Source organism: Hippocampus zosterae, chromosome 10 (assembly GCF_025434085.1).
Source record: "Hippocampus zosterae strain Florida chromosome 10, ASM2543408v3, whole genome shotgun sequence".
Lineage (NCBI taxonomy): Eukaryota > Metazoa > Chordata > Actinopteri > Syngnathiformes > Syngnathidae > Hippocampus > Hippocampus zosterae.
The window spans coordinates 22,969,440-22,988,133 of NC_067460.1; the positions used below are offsets into that span (position 1 = coordinate 22,969,440).

The 18,694-nt window shown below is 49.5% G+C and overlaps 1 protein-coding gene and 1 long non-coding RNA gene across 13 annotated transcripts in view; one reads left to right on the forward strand and one right to left on the reverse strand.

Moving 5' to 3' along the window:
• The window catches only part of tenm4 (teneurin transmembrane protein 4), a 163,276-nt gene that overhangs the window by 130,729 nt on the left and 13,853 nt on the right, over positions 1-18,694 (reverse strand). For all 12 annotated transcript variants that reach the window (XM_052078334.1, XM_052078335.1, XM_052078331.1 and 9 more), the window contains exons 2-3: positions 988-1,304; positions 125-421 (exon numbers count right to left, since the gene is read on the reverse strand). In XM_052078334.1, the coding sequence (XP_051934294.1) occupies positions 125-421; positions 988-1,216 (526 nt within the window). In that variant the 5' untranslated portion in view covers positions 1,217-1,304. The remainder of the gene's footprint in view (positions 1-124; positions 422-987; positions 1,305-18,694) is intronic.
• LOC127609025 (uncharacterized) overlaps positions 4,778-18,694 on the forward strand; it is a 262,601-nt gene continuing 248,684 nt past the window's right edge. Inside the window, exons 1-2 of the long non-coding RNA XR_007964446.1 lie at positions 4,778-5,000; positions 12,047-12,095. This is a non-coding gene — a long non-coding RNA (uncharacterized LOC127609025). The remainder of the gene's footprint in view (positions 5,001-12,046; positions 12,096-18,694) is intronic.

Consider the following 18,694-nt stretch of genomic DNA (forward strand, 5'->3'; position numbering starts at 1 on the left):
ATTACAACAGCCACACTCAGCGTAATGCTGAGTTTTATCTCACATCTTTTGTTTTGATTTGTTCCCACGCAAAAAAATAAACAAATTATTAGCACCGGCCATTCGGCAAAAAGATTCCACTTACCGTTCTCCGTGTTTTCATGTTCCGTGTCGGTCAGCGTCAGATTGGAGTTGGCCCTGCTGGAGAGGCACGAGCTCCGGCCCGACTTGGGGTTGCCGCCGCCGCCGCCGTTGCCGCGGCCCCACAGCCGAACGGCGTGCTCCGGGGACGCCACGCCGTCCGTCTCCGTGTCGGCGTCCGAGCCCACGCTGACAGAGTATTCGCGGTGCGCCAGGCCCAGCTCGCCTCGGTAGGCCGCCCCGTGGTGGGCGGACGGGAGGCCGTCCCCGAAGCCGAGGTCTCGCAGAGAGAAGTCGGGACCTGCAGGCCAGGCAGGAAAAGGCGCGGCTGATTAAATATGACAAGCGGGTGCTTCATTTAGCATAATGTCGGCGCCGTTAGCGGCTACGGCCTGACCTTGAGGCATACCGGAGGGACGCTTCTCTTTTAATCATGCACGTTTGTGATCTTATGACTGCATATGTAGCATTTAGCTTGTTGCTAGGCGACTAATCAAAGCCTCTCGAGAAGATGTCCTCCTCCATTTTTAACAACCCGAGTGTGGTAAAGCTGTCTTGGAGGGTTGAAAAATTATCCACAGGGGAGCTCCTGAGCAGATAAAAATGTTGTGGCTTGAGTGGAATTCATCGCCACTTGTCCTAAATAAAACGCCGGCATGGAACTTGGAGTTCAGAACAGTCTTAAAAGCTCACATTCCATTTGGAATGAATTAAAAAAAAAAAGGTCCCTATAATCCATGAGCACGACTCTTGGTTTCAGATCACGAATCGACTCGAAATCTGAGCTCAAATTTCATTGTATTGTATTGTATTGTATTGTATTGTATTGTATTGATGCTCATGCTAAGCTAGCAGTGAAAATCCCACCTTGCCGGCCGAACTCGTCCACTTCGTGGTGCACCAGCTCCTTGACGCGGTTGCCGTACGCCATGCGGGCATCGTGGTCAAAGGCCTTGAGGGTCTCGGTGGAGCTGTACGACCTCGGGTGGGCTTTGCCGTCCTCGCTGTCGGCCGACGAGCTGGTGTAGCGCCGCTCGGGGGGCTCCTGCCGGGCCGAGGTCAGCGAGCGGTACGGTCGGCGTTCCTTCACTTCCATGGCGGTGGCGCCTCTCCGCTCTGTTTTTTGTTTTTTTTTGTTCCGTCAACAAATGCGAGTCAATTAGGACGGTTGGGTCTCAGAGATTCTGTCAAAAGAGAAAAAAAAGTAATAAAGAGATTTTTATTTTGAACAAACTATCTCGCGGAAGCCGTATACAAGCTCAAATTTAAATGCGAGCTGCCACGTGGCTCCTGCTAAACACTGAGCTTCCTCGTTATGACAAACAAAAACAATGTGAAACTTGGGAAATTTGTTGCCACCTCAAAAAAAAGTTCCAAAAGAGAAAGCTCAAATTGATGGTTGAAGTCAGCCATTTTGCTTTAAAGCGGCCATTTTTGGCTCACAATGACAAACACATTTGAGAAGTGGACGCCATAGACACAGATCCCCCACCAAATGTTTCCCTCAACAACATGAGATTTGGTGGACATGCATATCATGGATAGACCCACCAAAAAAGTCTCAAGAAGCATTGACAGAAAAAAAAAAAGCGCCAGTTCTTGGGTTCCTTCCGGGGGCCCTTTAACGACAAATGTGGGGTTGTCTCAAATTTGAAAAGCTCCGTCCATATTTTAGCGGGACCAACGGTATCCCCCTAAAAGTCACTCCGTAGCGCTCACTCAAAAGTTAAAACATACAGCACTTGCCTACGCCAGTTTGTTCCCGTTAAACAGGAAGTACGGAAGTCTCATATCCGAATACTGAATAGGAAGTCAGACATTTTTCTTTGAAGAGGCCATTTTGGGAAAACTCTGGGTTTGTATTTTGAACAACTTGGAAATCTGCCAAATAAATCCCACTAAACGGTTTTGATGACAGCTCACAGTTTGAATTTCCCTCATGTTTCCCATCAAATGCCAGTCCACGACCGAAAAGGAGGCCGATACTCTTCTGCGAATAAAAACAACGGACTTTAAGGTAATCCCTCGCATTAGCATAGCGTCAAGGTACGGTTTAAAAAAAACAACAACAAAATTAGCAAGCAAAATCGTGTCTCCCCCGAGAAGATGAAGAACCCTGACAGCTGGCGAGTGGGCGGCGTTTCCGCGCACCCCCGTGTGGCTGAGGTCCTCGCACGGCGGCCCCCCGAGTCATTAATCACCGCCATCCTTTCAGCTGTCGATAGGTACAAACACAAGGCAACAACACAAGGCAACAATGGTGGTTTTCAAGCACATGTTTCGCCCCCAAGCGGAGGCAAGTCGCCTCCAATAGCCGCCATTGTTCCCTGCTTTGTTCCCCCCCCCCAAGCAGTCACTAGCGTACCATCCCAAAGTGCGTTGACCTCCACCGAGGAGGTTATGTTTGCATCGGCGTGGGTGTAGCTTCCTCACGACGCACATTCCGCCATGGGTGTTAGCGTGGCAGTTGTGAGTGTGAAGCCATATAGCGATGACACAAGGATTGTAAAAATCCCTTCAGAATATTTTCCAAAAGATACTGGGCATATTCCACTTCATTTATTGTTAAAAACCTACATTTTTAGGATTTCATTCCAACTCAAAAATGTACCGATACATTTAGCTCAATATAAGCTCCCGCTATGTTGAATCAATTTGATGTTGCGGCCATCTTGCTAATTAAAATGTATCGATCGTTGGTACCAGCAGCAGTGGCCCTCGCTTGGTTTTGGATCAATATCAAATTGTGCTGTATCGTCAATGGTGGGAGACTCGAGTCACATGACTAAGCGTGATTTGAGTCAGACTTACAGCAGTAGTGCGCCGAGACAAGCTGACAATTTTTGTTAGCTCCACAATGTTAGCTAAGCGATGAAACACAGTCAGCGTCAGTCGGTTTCACTGAGAACACAACAAAAACTGTTAGACTAAACAAGAGGCCTTTTTTTGGAACAATTAAAATCAAATAAGTGACGGCAAATGTGACAGTACGGCTAACTATAACGCAAGTGCGGAAACAGAAGACAAAGTCGACAATTTCGATAGTACGACTCGACTTACGGCTAGCTAAACCCAAGCAACGGCTGGACTCGACTTGCTTGAGGTTTTTTGCCGCGCTAACTTGAAGGTGACGACTTGGGAGCTTCCTTCTACCGCTAGGCGTCACACGCCGCTATCATGTGATAAGAAGCGAATGCTTTGATTTGACGACGGCGCCTTCGCCCGGACGTGTCCGAAAGAAATAGCGGCTCCATTTTTTTCTGAAGCGTTATCATCATCACAGGAGCGAGACGGCATGAGAAACAAGTGACGAGGGAAGGTTAATGAGGATACACTCACAAAGAGGAGTTATTTACAACCGGCTTTGACAAACGACATGCCGGGGGAAGCGTCCAGATGAAGATAGCGACCGAGCGCTTTCATTTCAAAAAGTTTCCCCCGCTACCACCTGAAGCCATGAGTGCATTATCTAGGTAATGATTCCAAATTGATTACCGGGGACAAAAGAAATGATGGATGGTCTGTTTTGCCAGCTTTTTTTTTTTTTTAAATACAATTCGCAGAGTCAGCGTTTTTCAATAGCATTGTTCGCATTTGGCAAAAGGGTGCTGCGTATCGGTGGAGGGGAATACCGTTAAAACATTTCAAATGAGCAATGCATTGCGCCCATTGAGGTCATTAGCTCACAGTCGATGGTCGCATTGTGTGTGTGTTTGTGTGTGTGAAAAAGATCACAAACAAACACAAGCACACACGCGCACAGGCTCATTAAATGATCCACAAAGCGCATCTTCAGAGGCGCAGCGAGCACATGTAAGGAATGCTGGCCAACTGGGACTTGGAAATATATTCTGTTACGCAATATAGAATGGAGGGCGGCCCGGTAGTCCAGTGGCTAGCACGTCGGCTTCACAGTGCAGAGGTACCGGGTTCGATTCCAGCTCCGGCCTCCCTGTGTGGAGTTTGCATGTTCTCCCCGGGCCTGCGTGGGTTTTCTCCGGGTGCTCCGGTTTCCTCCCACATTCCAAAAACATGCGTGGCAGGCTGATTGAACACTCTAAATTGTCCCTAGTTGTGAGTGTGAGTGCGAATGGTTGTTCCTCTCTGTGTGCCCTGCGATTGGCTGGCAACCGATTCAGGGTGTCCCCCGCCTACTGCCCGGAGACAGCTGGGATAGGCTCCAGCACCCCCCGCGACCCTAGTGAGGATCAAGCGGTTAGGAAGATGAATGAATGAATGTATGAATATAGAATGGATGTATCACATATACCCGTACAGCATATAATGTTGGGAAACTGCATATTAAGAATACCAATAGGGATTGAAGAAAAGCTTTACGACCGGATGCGCTCGCACATTTTTCAAAAGGTAAAAACGTTCCATGGGGGGATGAATAGAAATGTCGGGGAATTGAGAAGAATTAATGGGATCAAGTAGCGTGTGTTTTCGTTCAACATTTGCAGGTTAAGTCTACTTGTCGAGTTACGGTTTACAAGCGCTGCACGGCACCCCAAGTGGAGCAGTTCAAGTATCTTGGGGTCTTGTTCACGAGTGGGGGTAGGAGGGAGCGGGAGATCGACAGGCGGATCGGTGCAGCGTCTGCTGTGATGCGGACGTTGTATCGTTGTCGTGGTGAAGAAGGAGCTGAGCCAAAGGGTGAAGCTCTCAATTTACCGGTCGATCTACGTCCCAACCCTCATCTATGGTCACGAGCTATGGGTCGTGACCGAAAGAACGAGATCCCGGATACAAGCGGCTGAAATGAGTTTTCTCCGCAGGGTGTCCGGGCTCTCCCTTAGAGATAAGGTGAGAAGCTCAGTCATCCGGGAGGGGCTCAGAGTCGAGCCGCTTCTCCTCCACATCGAGAGGAGCCAGATGAGGTGGCTGGGGCATCTGATTCGAATGCCTCCTGAACGCCTCCCTGGTGAGGTGTTCCGGGCATGTCCCACCGGGAGGAGACCCCGAGGACGGCCCAGGACATGCTGGAGAGACTATGTCACCCAGCTGGCCTGGGAACGACTCGGGATCCCCCGGGGAGAGCTGGAAGAAGTAGCTAGGGAGAGGGAAGTCTGGGCTTCCCTGCTAAAGCTGTTGCCCCCGCGACCCGGCCCCGGATAAGCGGTAGATGATGGATGGATGAAGCGCTGCACGGACCCAAATATATATCGGCGCCGCTAATAGTCGGTTTGCCTCGTGCGGATTTGTGACGTTTCTTCTTACGTCACCCTCTTCTTGATGTCGCGGGGGCGGGGGGGGGGGGGGGCGGCTTGCCTCCTTTTGATGCCTCAAGATTGAAAGTCTGCCTGTTTTGAGTCGGTCTGTTATGTAAACAATCGAGAGCTGGTATGCTCCGTTGCAGATGGAACTCATGTTTTTTGTTTTTTTTTTAAGCCTTTTGAAATAGAGTCCGGGAAGATGTTGCAACCACGGTGGTTAGCTTTTGCTCACTATGAAAGCCTTTCCGCCTCCTCCACCACCACCACTTTGCTGTCATGTCGTATTTCGCTGCAAATGGTAAAAAAAAAACAAAAAAACGTGCTAATCCCAGTTACTCCTACATGTCTAATTTGGCTTTGGCGGAGGTCTGCGTTCTCCTACGTGTCACTCTACATTAAACCGAACTTGGTTCAAACAAGCTTGACCTCAAACAGCTTATGTGTGAAAAAACAAGGAGGACTTTTCCCAAAACAGCCTCCAGCGAGCACGTCACTCCTGCGGTGTTAGCCTCACGCTAATCTGTCAAGTCGATCCGGATGTCAGCCCCCCCACCGGGCTCAGTGAAAACACCATTTGCTTGTTTTTGTGCCCGGCTCGTCGTTGCAACCGTTGTGCCGGTGGTCAGGAGTCACTTAAAAACGCCGTCTAAAGGGAGTGGGGTGGCGCACTTGGGGAGGGCGGCTGCAATATAAATGCAAATGCCTCCGTGTTATCCATCACGCAATTAGCCAGCGTGCTGAGAGTTGCTATTCAGCGCCGCCGCGTATAAATCTCACCGTCTTTTACCCGCTATAATTAATCGCGTGCCGCTCTTTACATGAGACACAAACCAGAAGAAGACAGAAAGTTAAACGCAAGATCATTTGAGTAGCCAACGGAGAATCAGTAAAGCCTCGGTTCTCCTGTTTCGTGGATGGCCGTGAATTTTGGTGGTACCCAAAAACAAGGAAAGGTCATCCACTGAAAACGTTTTTTCGTCACCACCAAATTCAAAAAGGATACATACATTCATCTTCCGAGCCGCTTGATCCTCACTAGGGTCGCGGGGGGTGCTGGAGCCTATCACAGCTGTCTTCGGGCAGTAGGCGGGGGACACCCTGAATCGGTTGCCAGCCAATCGCAGGGCACACAGAAACGAACAACCATCCGCACTCACAATCACACCTAGGGACAATTTAGAGCGTCCAATCAGCCTGCCACGCATGTTTTTGGAATGTGGGAGGAAACCGGAGCACCCGGAGAAAACCCACGCAGGCCCGGGGAGAACATGCTAACTCCACACAGGGAGGCCGGAGCTGGAATCGAACCCGGTACCTCTGCACTGTGAAGCCGACGTGCTAACCACTGGACTACCGGGCCGCCCGGCGGCTAAGCATTACTTTTTTTATTTCACAAGGCAATGGTCTGTCTAAATTAAACACCTCCCCTCACTTCACCGTGGTTTGACCGGCACATTGGTTCACACGTCTCTCACTCGAGATGATCCCACTTCAATACACTTCCTTGACACCGACTGCAGTACAACTTTACTATTTACACTGGCCTTCGGCGTCACACGACATGCTGCGACGTATTAACCGTGGGAGTCATTTTTTGGAGTTTACCGACTGCGTGTCTCAGCGGCCTTCTCACACCAACGTCCCGAGGCACATTTGGAATTTGCACTTTGTGCCTTTGTGCCGCTCGAAGCATTGGATTCGATCAACATGGCCGCTCTCGCGCAGCCTGTAGTGCAAGGCGGTGGGGCCGTTGGGCAGATTTCAGCGACATTGTCTGGGAGGTTCATTGAAAGCCGAGAAAACTGCACACAGGCACTACTTACTTCTCCACTGGAAGTCTTTCACACGGCGGGCCTCCATTCAAAAGCCTCCTGGCTTGACAGAAAGGTGTGTTTTCAATAGAGATTTGGGCCTGAGAGGCCTGCTTGTGTGTGTGTGTGCGTGTGTGTGTGTGTGTGTGTGTGCGGCTAGTTCCGCTGAATGGCTCGCCAAACAAATTGGAATTCAGCCTCAGCCATGCAAGGCTGAAGAAGAAGAGGGTAGGGGGGGCAGTGGGGGTGTTGGGGTACCAGGGACTCCTTCCAGGATCAAAAGCTAACCCCCTCCAGCGCACCGGTGCGTTCAACTGAATGCGTAAGAAGGCCTCAACATAAACACAAGAAGTCGACGACCGACTGCAGCTGGACCTCGCCGCTAATCACTTGGCGCTGGCGGGAAAGGGAGTCACGTGACTTGAGTCAGACTTAAGTCGCACGAGGACTTGAGACTTGCGTGGTAAAAAAAACAGATGAACGTTTTGGACTTGACCGAATTGATTTTCGAGTGAGACTGGACTTTGCGTGTAGCGACGGGACTTGGCGAGACTTTTATGTTTATGTTTGGGGAGAGGGTGTCAGTTGATTTGTTTCTAAAATGAACGTTTTGAGAACATTCAAGGTTTGGTTTAGTAACGTGCAAGCTGAGCGACTCAAACGTAAGAAAAACACAGAGGCAGCAAATTTCATCCGTCACTATAAAACACACAAAGACACATTAGCTAGCTGAGCTTCTTGCTAGCTTGTTCAACGCTAACTATGGCCTGGTACACACACACACACACATAATCCGGCCGATGACTTTTTAATTTGACGCACTCACGACATTTGAATGTCGTCATCCATACATTCCACACTTATTTTGTCAAAAGAGGCTTTTTGCTTTCTTCAACCTGCGTGGATGACTGCACAGTGGAAAAAAGACCCATTGCATGAAAAGAGAGAGAGAGAGAGAGAAGTCAACCGCAGTTGAGATCTTGACTGACTGACAAGACTAAGAGCTTGGGGGACTTTAAAGACAGAAGAGACTTCGTGGAGATACGTGAACATTGATGATTATGACGTAACAGGTGATGGTGAAATGTGGTGCGTCATTAAAAAAAAAACAACAACAAAAAACACCAGCTTCTGCCATTCCAAATTGTCTTCTCTGAAGAAATACTGAGATAAAGTGCATTATTTTGTTGTCACAAGCTAATTGAGCTAATTTTTTGTTAGCAGTGATGCTAACAAACATCTGAGTCAAATCAAGCTTGGTGGTGTTGTGGCAAACGGTCAAAATTGTGTTTTTTTTGTTTTTGTTTTGTACCAGAGTTGTAATAGCTTTGGACTCATTATATTTTTTTTAAATGTAGTTCATTTTAATTAGTTTTAAGAGCGAGCTTGCTAGTCTTTTTCACATTCACTTCCTGTAGTGTACTTCCTACCAGTGTACCTGCATGCAAGTATTTACCCGCTCTGTATACAAACTGAACAGTTTAGGCCTTTAATGTCGCTCGGATTTAAAAAAAAAAAGGCATTGCCAACTACTATCAGTGCGATGCAGTGCAATCGTACGCCACGGCTAACCACAAAAAGAAGCCTTTGTTGCATGAATAGCTCTCGAAGCAATGTCAATCAAGAAGCCTTATTATCTTTGTAAAAGCAGCACCGGCGATTACGCGCGCTGACCACAATACGAATTATTTATGAACAACACAATTATATCCCTGGCGCGATCAAACGAGCGAACGGCGGGAAGGTGCGCGATTATCCATCCATCACTTGCGCAAAATTGGGCCAATTTGCGCCGCACGTAACGACGCTAGCATGGATTTTAGCTGCACATTATTCTTCCAAAACGAATCAAAAAACAGCGCGCGGGAGACTGTGACACGCGGCAACCATCGAACGGTGTTGTTAGAAACAATAAAAGCAGCAGCCGCCTGGTATTAACAGGATGGCGGGGAGAGGGGGGTGGGGGGTGTCTCTTTCCGCGGGGTAATGATGCCATTTTGAAAAAAGCCTCACTCAACTGGAGAAAACGGTGGCGATCCGACCACTTACCGCAAACAAACGAGACAATTCTTACCTGGCGGATTAAAAGAGACAGGATATCCTGATTTTAGGTCAAACAAATCGTAAAAAGAAAATGTTCAGTGTTGTCAATGTCAATCAAAATCATTCCTTTCACACCGTAGCAAAGCTAACAAAATGGCCGACAGGGCATTGTTTATCATAACCATCCACAGTCACGGTTTCATGAAATAAAATGCCCCCACGTACGAATCTTGAAAGAAAACGGTGTTACCTGGCGGATTAAAAGAGACAGGATATCCTGATTTTAGGTCAAACAAATCGTAAAAAGAAAATGTTCAGTGTTGCCAATCAAAATCATTCCTTTCACACCGTAGCAAAGCTAACAAAATGGCCGACAGGGCATTGTTTATCATAACCATCCACAGTCACGGTTTCGTGAAATAAAACGCCTCCATGTGCGAATCTTGAAAGAAAACTGTGTTAGAGGATATGAAGCGCAACAAAACGTTGCTTTGTTGCTTCGACTTGTGTTTCTACTCGTACCGTAAGCGGATGGACGTGTGTGCAACCTGATTTTGGGATGATGTGATAAACACTGACCTCTTGGTTCCAGAGGTGCTTACAAGAAAGTGAATGAAATGTGTGCACGTGCATGACCACCCCACTGAAAAACGACCTGACTATACCCCTGGGAGGAAGCAGGAGTACCTGGAAAAAAAAAACACCCCCCCCCCCACCCCCCCACACACAATCATACATCGCAACTCCACACAGGAAGGCCGGAGCCCGCATTCAACCTCTGAAGCTCAGAACTACGAAGCAGACGTTGTAACCACGCGCTGCCCACTAAAACAGAAGTGCAGCTAACAAGCACAGTGGCCTCGCTGTCTAATTTGGGCCAATAGGAAAGTAGTAATTGTGTCAAGGAAGTGATGCATTTCATGGAACAGATCCGTTCCTCCAACGTGATTGGAACCAGAGTGTCAATGCGTTTTAGCCTTTGTGGATTTTGACTCAAGAATGTCATAGAGCCACTTGGCAACTGGGGGGGTTGGGACGACATCCATCCATCCATCCATCTTCCGAACTGCTTGATCCTCACTAGGGTACGGGGGGTGCTGTAGCCCATCCCAGCTGTCTTCGGGCAGTAGGCGGGGGACACCCTGAATCAGTTGCCAGCCAATCGCAGGGCACACAGAGACATCTAGGGACAATTTAGAGTGTTCAATCAGCCTGCCACGCATGTTTTTGGAATGTGGGAGGAAACCGGAGCACCCGGAGAAAACCCACGCAGGCCCGGGGAGAACATGCAAACTCCACACAGGGAGGCCGGAGCTGGAATCGAACCCGGTGCCTCTGCACTGTGAAGCCGACGTGCTAACCACTGGACTACCGGGCCGCCGGGAGACGACATAAAAACATAAAAACTTAAATAAAGCGTTAGCATTCATTCAATCCTTGTCAAAATCATGATGCATGATAATGACACGGAATGTCTGACGGTGACCGGCGACATCCCCTCTTCTGCACCGCCGGCGAAGCATTAGGCAGCGCTGAGGTGGCATTAAAACATACTTTTCTACCCACACCACCCCCCCCTCGCGCCATGAAATCCACCACCGGCAAAGATGCAGACTGTCAGCGTCAGATAAAAAAAAAACAAACGCCCTCGCGTTGATACGCCGGCGAGCGCCGCACCCGCCGATGTATAAATTGAATCCCGCCACTGAATGAGGATCGATCGCCACGGCTCAAGGCCACAATCAGTATCGGTGATCTCATCAGGACCCGGCCCGGCACAGAAAAGGATACTTCCATAAATAAAACCTTATAAGAGTCAGCGAGTGCCCATCGCGGCCTGATCAATCCGATTAGCTCGCCTCTTGCCATCACTCTGGTTTGCCCGCTCCACAGGTGTGCCCTGAAAGACTCTCATGGCGTCCCTTGCATCACGTCACCGAGTACAAATAGTCCAGAGCTGGACTACTTTGACCCCCCCCCCCTTGGGTTGTTCTGAAAGCTTCTTTGTGTCTTTCCACCTGCGTTTCGCCCAGTGAAAAAAAAAAAAAAACAACAACAACAACACAAAACACGATATTCACATGGCATCTCGCTGAGACGCAACTTAATGCGGCTAATGGATGGACGCAAATGGAAGCAGCCATTGCTGTTTTGGTCCAAAAGCACAACAAGCTGACGCGCATTTTCATTCTCTGTGCAAAAAAAAAAAATGCACTGGTGGTTGTTTCGAGTGAGAATCAGGCCGGCGTACGTCGACAGATTTGAAGAGGCGAGACGGACAGGGCGGCTGACTAAAGAACGGCGAGTGAAAAGGACCGCGGCAGCATCTTGCATCATATCCTGTCACAAAGAGCCGGCGAATGTAAGCAAGTTTGGCATCAAAAGTCTTAATCACCCCGATCCTGAAAAAGAGGCGCAGGAAGTCGGCCATTTTCAGGGAAGACAAACTTGTAACGAGAGATTTTTTGCATACGTTGTGACCGTGGCCCGAAAAGACGCAGGACGTCCGTCACGCGGCTCGGAAGCGGCCATTTTAGAAGCATTTTCTCAGTTTCCTTCAAAGGCCAAACTGCGTTTGCGATTTCACCTGACTGGTGCCGAATTTGAACGACGTCTACGAAACGGATAGGCGAGAATTGATTTGGGAAAAAAAAAAAAAGTTCCCAAAGTACCCAGCAAGGCTCAAAGCTTGACATTGTGGTTTGAAGCGGCCATTTTAGGGATACAAGCGGCCGAAATGAGTTTTCTCCGCAGGGTGTCCGGGCTCTCCCTTAGAGATAAGGTGAGAAGCTCGGTCATCCGGGAGGGGCTCAGAGTCGAGTCGCTTCTCCTCCACATCGAGAGGAGCCAGATGAGGTGGCTTGGGCATCTGATTCGGATGCCTCCTGAACGCCTCCCCGGTGAGGTGTTCCGGGCATGTCCCACCAGGAGGAGACCCCGAGGAAGACCCAGGACACGCTGGAGAGACTATGTCACCCAGCTGGCCTGGGAACGCCTCGGGATCCCCCGGGGAGAGCTGGACGAAGTAGCTAGGGAGAGGGAAGTCTGGGCTTCCCTGCTAAAGCTGTTGCCCCCGCGACCCGGCCCCGGATAAGCGGTAGAAGATGGATGGATGGATGGATGGATGGATTTTAGGGATCCTCCGTCGACTGATCATACGAGAGGTTTGTTTCAGCGGATGGATGCCAACTTTAAAGCGTCGTCCGCCTGACAGATGGGCGACAATTCAAGGCGGACGTGCTAACCGCGAGGACTTCCGTACTGCTCGGAAGGAAGTCACGTCAGACGCGGGCTGCTCGAGCTTGAAACACATAAAAACACTGTACAATATTAAAACAAGATGGTCTCCAGTCCAACCCCCCGCCCCCCCCCCTTCCTCAAAAGTTTGTTTTGACTAACTTTTTCCTTTCCCCGACTCTGACGCGGAACAAAGGCCCAAATAGTGAGAACAAAGTCGACGTCTCAACACGCTAGCAAAAGCTAGCAAAAGCCTCGCGCCACCTCAATGGGCAAGCGGGGGCCAAACACTTGCAATCATTCCGTCGGGACACAAAGCACTCATGGAGCCTTGAGAACAGAAGAATGTCTCATGGTAAATACAATGGTGGCATGTCACACGCGCGCACAGGCAGACCCGACCCCCCCGCCCCCCCGACCCCCTACCGCCGCAAAGCCCCTTACAAAAAAGCCCTTCTCCGCCAAAAAAGTGGACCTCCCAATTCTTCACAAGAAAACAGTAGGCGGGCCGATGGAAAATATCGAAATTCAACCGTTTTGGTTGCGTTTTGACAAATGAGGCGAACAATCGCACCCGGTTTGGTTTTTCTTCAGTCATCATTTGGATGTGAGGGGGGTGGGGGGGGTTGTGTAACCACCTGAAGCACACCCCCGACTGCCCGTGTTCAGATTTGTGCCTGGATGAGTTTGAAGGGAATGCTGCGTTGCTGCTTCTTGAAACATTTGCAAAATGTGAAATAATTCATCGCAAATATGCCACGAATAAATCTGCCAGCGGGCGAGGCAAGCTGCGCCCACGGCTCTCAAAGAGGTGAGGCAGACTTCCGTCAGCAACAGATTTTTGTTCAAATGCGCGGAAGCCTTCCGGTTGAGATTTCGTTCACATGACGGGGACAAAAACAGAAGTGTGACTCATTAAAAATGGATGCCTCCGTTTCACGGCAAAAATGTAAATCCAAACCATGAGTTTGTCCGCAGATCATCATCGGCGCCGGATGTGAAAAAGAACGCAACAAACGCTGGTAAACAAAACGGCGCACATAAGCTGTAAAGCTTTTGAGAGTTAAAAAAAAAAAAAAGAATCATCTGCTTCATTCCAGAGCTAAAACGGTTATAGACTACATTACCCATAATCCTCTTTGTTTTATCTGCTCGGCATTAGGACGGTGGCCGTCTTCCAAGCTCCGTCTTTCCATTTTCAAAGGCATCATCTTGCATATTTTAAGTGTATCAAGATGAACAGCGACCACAACGAATAATAACCACCAAAAAAAATATTTTAAAAACTCGATGATAAAAATTTGCTGAGAAAGTCGACATTTACAACTTTGGTGACAGAAGGCACGGTCGCATTATTATTGTGTTTGTGGTTTGTTGTTGGGGTAAAGCTGCGCCGTGTCACGCCGAGCGCGATTTCTCGAAGTATGTTTAAAAAAAAAATCGATGTTGGATTTCTAAAAATAAAAAATAAAAAAAATCTTGATGCTACACATCCCGAAATAGAAGACAAACAATAATGCGTTGCGCTTCTCGGAAATTCATTCATTCATTCATCTTCCGAGCCGCTTGATCCTCACTAGGGTCGCGGGGGGTGCTGGGGCCTATCCCAGCTGTCTTCGGGCAGTAGGCGGGGGACACCCTGAACCGGTTGCCAGCCAATCACAGGGCACACAGAGACGAACAACCATCCACGTTCACACTCACACCTAGGGACAATTTAGAGTGTTCAATCAGCCTGCCATGCATGTTTTTTTTTGGAATGTGGGAGGAAACCGGAGCACCCGGAGAAAACCCACGCAGGCCCGGGGAGAACATGCAAACTCCACACAGGGAGGCCGGAGCTGGAATGTGGGAGGAAACCGGAGCACCCACAGAAAACCCACGCAGGCCCGGGGAGAACATGCAAACTCCACACAGGGAGGCCGGAGCTGGAATGTGGGAGGAAACCGGAGCACCCGGAGAAAACCCACGCAGGCCCGGGGAGAACATGCAGACTCCACACAGGGAGGCCGGAGCTGGAATCGAACCCGGTACCTCTGCACTGTGAAGCCGACGTGCTAACCACTGGACTACCGGGCCGCCCTACAGAGACCATGTTGACTTCAAATCTGCTCCTCTCAAATTCCGCCGCGTTCATCGCGCGGTTTTGCTCATTAAAATCTTCTGCCGCGCTCACAAATAAGCTCATGTGAGGTTCTTTTTTTTTTCTTCCCCCTTTCTTTCGACAACGAAGAAAAGCCAAGATCGGAGGCTGCCGAGGACTCTGCTCAAGTGGGCTCATTGTCTCCCGTTTAAGTGGGGTCAAGAAAGACCGCGTCCATAACCCCCCCCCCCCCCCCCCCCCCACCAAAAACCTCCCCTCCGCGTTCCGAGTCCCCGAGCGGGAAGCGTCGCCAAAAAACATCCACTCTTAACCCCCCGGCATACCAAGTAGGCTCTCTCGGTCACAAAGGCCGGCTTTGTGCTGGCGCACTCAAGGTGCTCTCTAGAGAAGGCCCTCATAAGGTGGACTAATGGGAAGGGGGGGGGCGGAAGGGGGGGGGGGGGGTACTCGTCGGTTTGGTTGTTTTATTAGCTTTGCTGATCCCCATATGTAGATCTGCACTTTTTAGATGCTACGTAAGTGATTTGCAGAGGATCCCCGTTTGAGAACGACGGCCATCTCGGGAGGATTTCCATACGAGGGGGGGGGAAGAAGAAAGACCCCCCCCCCCGGCGGCCGCGCCGAGGAGTGAATAAAACTACTCAACAAATGAAACTTAATTGAGGTCAGCGTGATTGAAGGCGAGGACGGCTGCCGCATCGCTTCCAGATGGCGAGCTGTTATTTTCGCCGGGCTCGGCTAATGCCGCGCGGCTTGGAGGCTTGTAACCCGAGCCTCCCTCGGGCCCCGCGGCTCCTAAAGCAGGATGGGGTGTGCGGGGTGGGGGGGGGTCTTACTCGGCAGGTTCGCTACGACTTCAAACCAGGGAACTGTTTGGATAGGAGGAAGGATCGAGAGAGGCGTGGGGGTGTGTGGGGGTGAGGGTGGGGGGGGCGCTGGAACAAAGCATGTTAACACCGTCTCCGTGTCGAACAAGTTTGGAAACACGTGCGGCTTTCCTCCGCATCCTTGTCGGTTGGTTTTTCGAACCGCAGCCCGAGCATTCGTTTGACGTCCGCGCCGTCTCGCGCTCAACCGACCCGAGTTGTGTTTACGCACGGTAATGCCCGTTTTTGTTTTGTTTTTTATTCTAGCCAACCGTCACAACCCTCGTGCACTATTTAAAACGATAGATTCTGTACTCAAACCCCCTCTGCCTACTTGCGCGGATTCTTCAGCCGAGATGTGCAACAGATTCCTTCAGTTCTTTATTGATAAGGTCTCTACAGCTAGGATTCCGGTCCCAAATACCGCATCTGACCCCTCTGTCCATGTTCCATGTTCAGCTGTCCTAAATTCTTTTGATACTGTGTCCTTGGCGCTTTTGGAGGATGTAGTTTGCCAGACGAAGCCATCTGGCTCCCCTTGCGACTCTCTTCCCCCACGCTTCTTTCAGGAGGTTCTCCCGAGTGTTGGTGCATCGGTCTTGGATATCATCAACAGCAGCCTTTCTTCTGGTGTAGTTCCCCAACAGTTTAAACATGCTGTGGTCCAACCCTTGATCAAGAAACCTGGTCTTGATCCAGATGAGCTGTCAAGTTACAGACCCATTTCCAAACTGCCTTTCATTTCCAAAATTCTGGAAAAAGTGGTGCACATGCAGTTGAAACTTTTCTTGGATGAACATAACATCTTGGAGGTCTTCCAGTCAGGTTTCAAGACGATGCATAGCACGGAGTCAGCCCTGTTACGCGTTTCTAATGACATCCTCCTGGCAAATGACTCTGGAGACCACGTGTGTCTGGTTTTATTGGACTTAACTGCAGCATTTGATACAGTGGATCACAGTATTCTGCTGACTCGTTTGCAGCACTTGGTGGGCATTGGCGGGAGTGTTCTTGATTGGTTTAGGTCCTATCTAGCTGACAGGACCTTTTGTGTCAGCCTTGGCTGCTCTGAATCACGCACTGCTCCCCTGTCATGTGGTGTTCCACAGGGCTCAATTCTGGGGCCTCTGCTGTTCTCGCTGTATCTGCTCCCATTGGGTTCCATCTTAAGGAAACATGGTATTCCTTTCCACTGCTATGCAGATGACTGCCAGATCTATGTCCCACTGAGCAAGAAAGACACCTTCTCATTAAGGCCACTCCTATCCTGTCTGGAAGAAATCAAAACCTGGATGGCACAAAATTTCTTGAAGTTCAACGAAAAGAAGACAGAGGTGATATTGTTTGGCCCCAGTGGACCTTGTACATTCCATCCTGTAGACTTGGGCCCCCTATCTCCTTATCTGAAATCAACGGTCTCAAACTTGGGACTTAAACTGGACAGTGATTTCAAACTCGATCGGCAAATTGGTGCCGTTGTTAAATCCAGCTTCTTTCACCTTAGACAGCTGGCCAAAATAAAACCTTTCCTCTCACATGAACACTTTGAGACAGTAATTCATGCCTTTGTCACATCCCGGCTCGATTACTGCAACGCCCTGTACTTTGGAGTCAGCCAGTCCTCCATCAAGCGCCTTCAGCTGGTACAGAATGCCGCTGCTCGCCTCTTGACTGGTACTCGTAAGAGGGAGCATATAACTCCTACTTTGGCATCCCTTCACTGGCTCCCCATTCATTTTAGAATTATTTTTAAGATCCTCCTCTTTGTTTTCAAATCTCTGAATAATCTCGCGCCACCTTACCTCTCTGAGCTCATACGCCCCTACACCCCTGCCCGGCGCCTCAGGTCTGTGGACCAGTCTTTGCTAGACGTACCAAGAACTAAACTGAGGCTCAGAGGGGATCGAGCCTTTTCTGTTGCTGGTCCATCTCTCTGGAATGACCTCCCACTGAACATTCGGCAAGCCTCCTCGCTGCCCATCTTTAAATCCCTCCTCAAAACTCACTTGTATTCTTTGGCGTTTGACTCAGCATGACTTAGATTTGCTATTGGTTTTACTGCTTGGTGCTTTCTACCGCCTTATTACTTATTACTTATTACTGATTCGTCTTACTGTTTATTGTATATGTTAAATCGCTCCATGTACAGCACTTTGTATGCAGCGATGGCTGTTTGAAAGTGCTCTATAAATACTGTTGACTTGACTTGTTGTTGACTTTTGACTCGCTTGGATTCGTTAAACTAAATATTTAGACCGAGAGGAGCGCATGCGTTAAATGCCACAGGTGGGCGACTCGGGCCACGTGACTTGCAGGACTGGCGTCACATGACTTGGCATAAGTGGTCGATTTTTGGACTTGGTACTTCGGTATGGTGACGGGGTTGCCGTTCGGAGTTTGATAGCGATCAATCGTTTTGATTTCTACCCCCCCCCCCCCCCATGGGAACAAAATGCTTTCAAACTTGGTTTCAGCGTGATTAGAAGGTCGTCAACGTGGCCCGTTTTGTGGGCTGGCATGCGCTTTGCGTCTTCATCATCGTTGCCGTTGTGGATTCCCCTGCCCAGTCCAATCGATCATATAAATCCAAACGCAAGTTTATTTCTTGACGAGAAGGATGTCAGACGGCTTTTCCTCTCCCCGAGCCGCCTCTTCCAAACTATTAAACGTCTTTTATAATAAGGGAGTCATGTCTTGTTATTTGACGAAGGAGGTTGCAAATCAAGTAGCACACAAAGCGCAACATCGTGTTGACGTACTGTTTTGTTTTGGGGGAGGGGGGGGGGGGGTTGTTGTGTTTTTTGTGGTCTGGTTCCAAATCAAAGTTCAAGTCAGTCCGGGTTTCAAGTCAGGGTTGGCGCTCGGGATTGAGGCTTTCAAGCCACCAATTGCCTTTCAATGTCGGTTTGAAAGCCGGCATCAGGGGACAGAATCGCGGCTTCAAAGGAGGCTTTCGGCCCACGTTACGGTTTGCAAATGAGCAAGTGGATTCAGAAGTTGATTTCAAATCAGGTTTTAAAGCTCAGGTTAGGGTTTCAAATCGTCCACGCGGTTTCCGGTGCGTGACGTGCTCGCCGTGTCAACTAGATCGGCGTGACGCACGCGCCGCTAAAAAAAACGTTAGCAGAGTCATTTTGGGGCACGTTGGGCGCAGGCGGAATAACGGCGGCACAATTCCGTCACCGGCTTTCCACTATAAATGTAAAATAGGTGCGGGGCTCATAAAACGTGAGGTGGCCCAGCACGGTTCCCTCCCGCCGTGCGCTTTTCTTTCAATGCCTCATCGTGGAAGATACG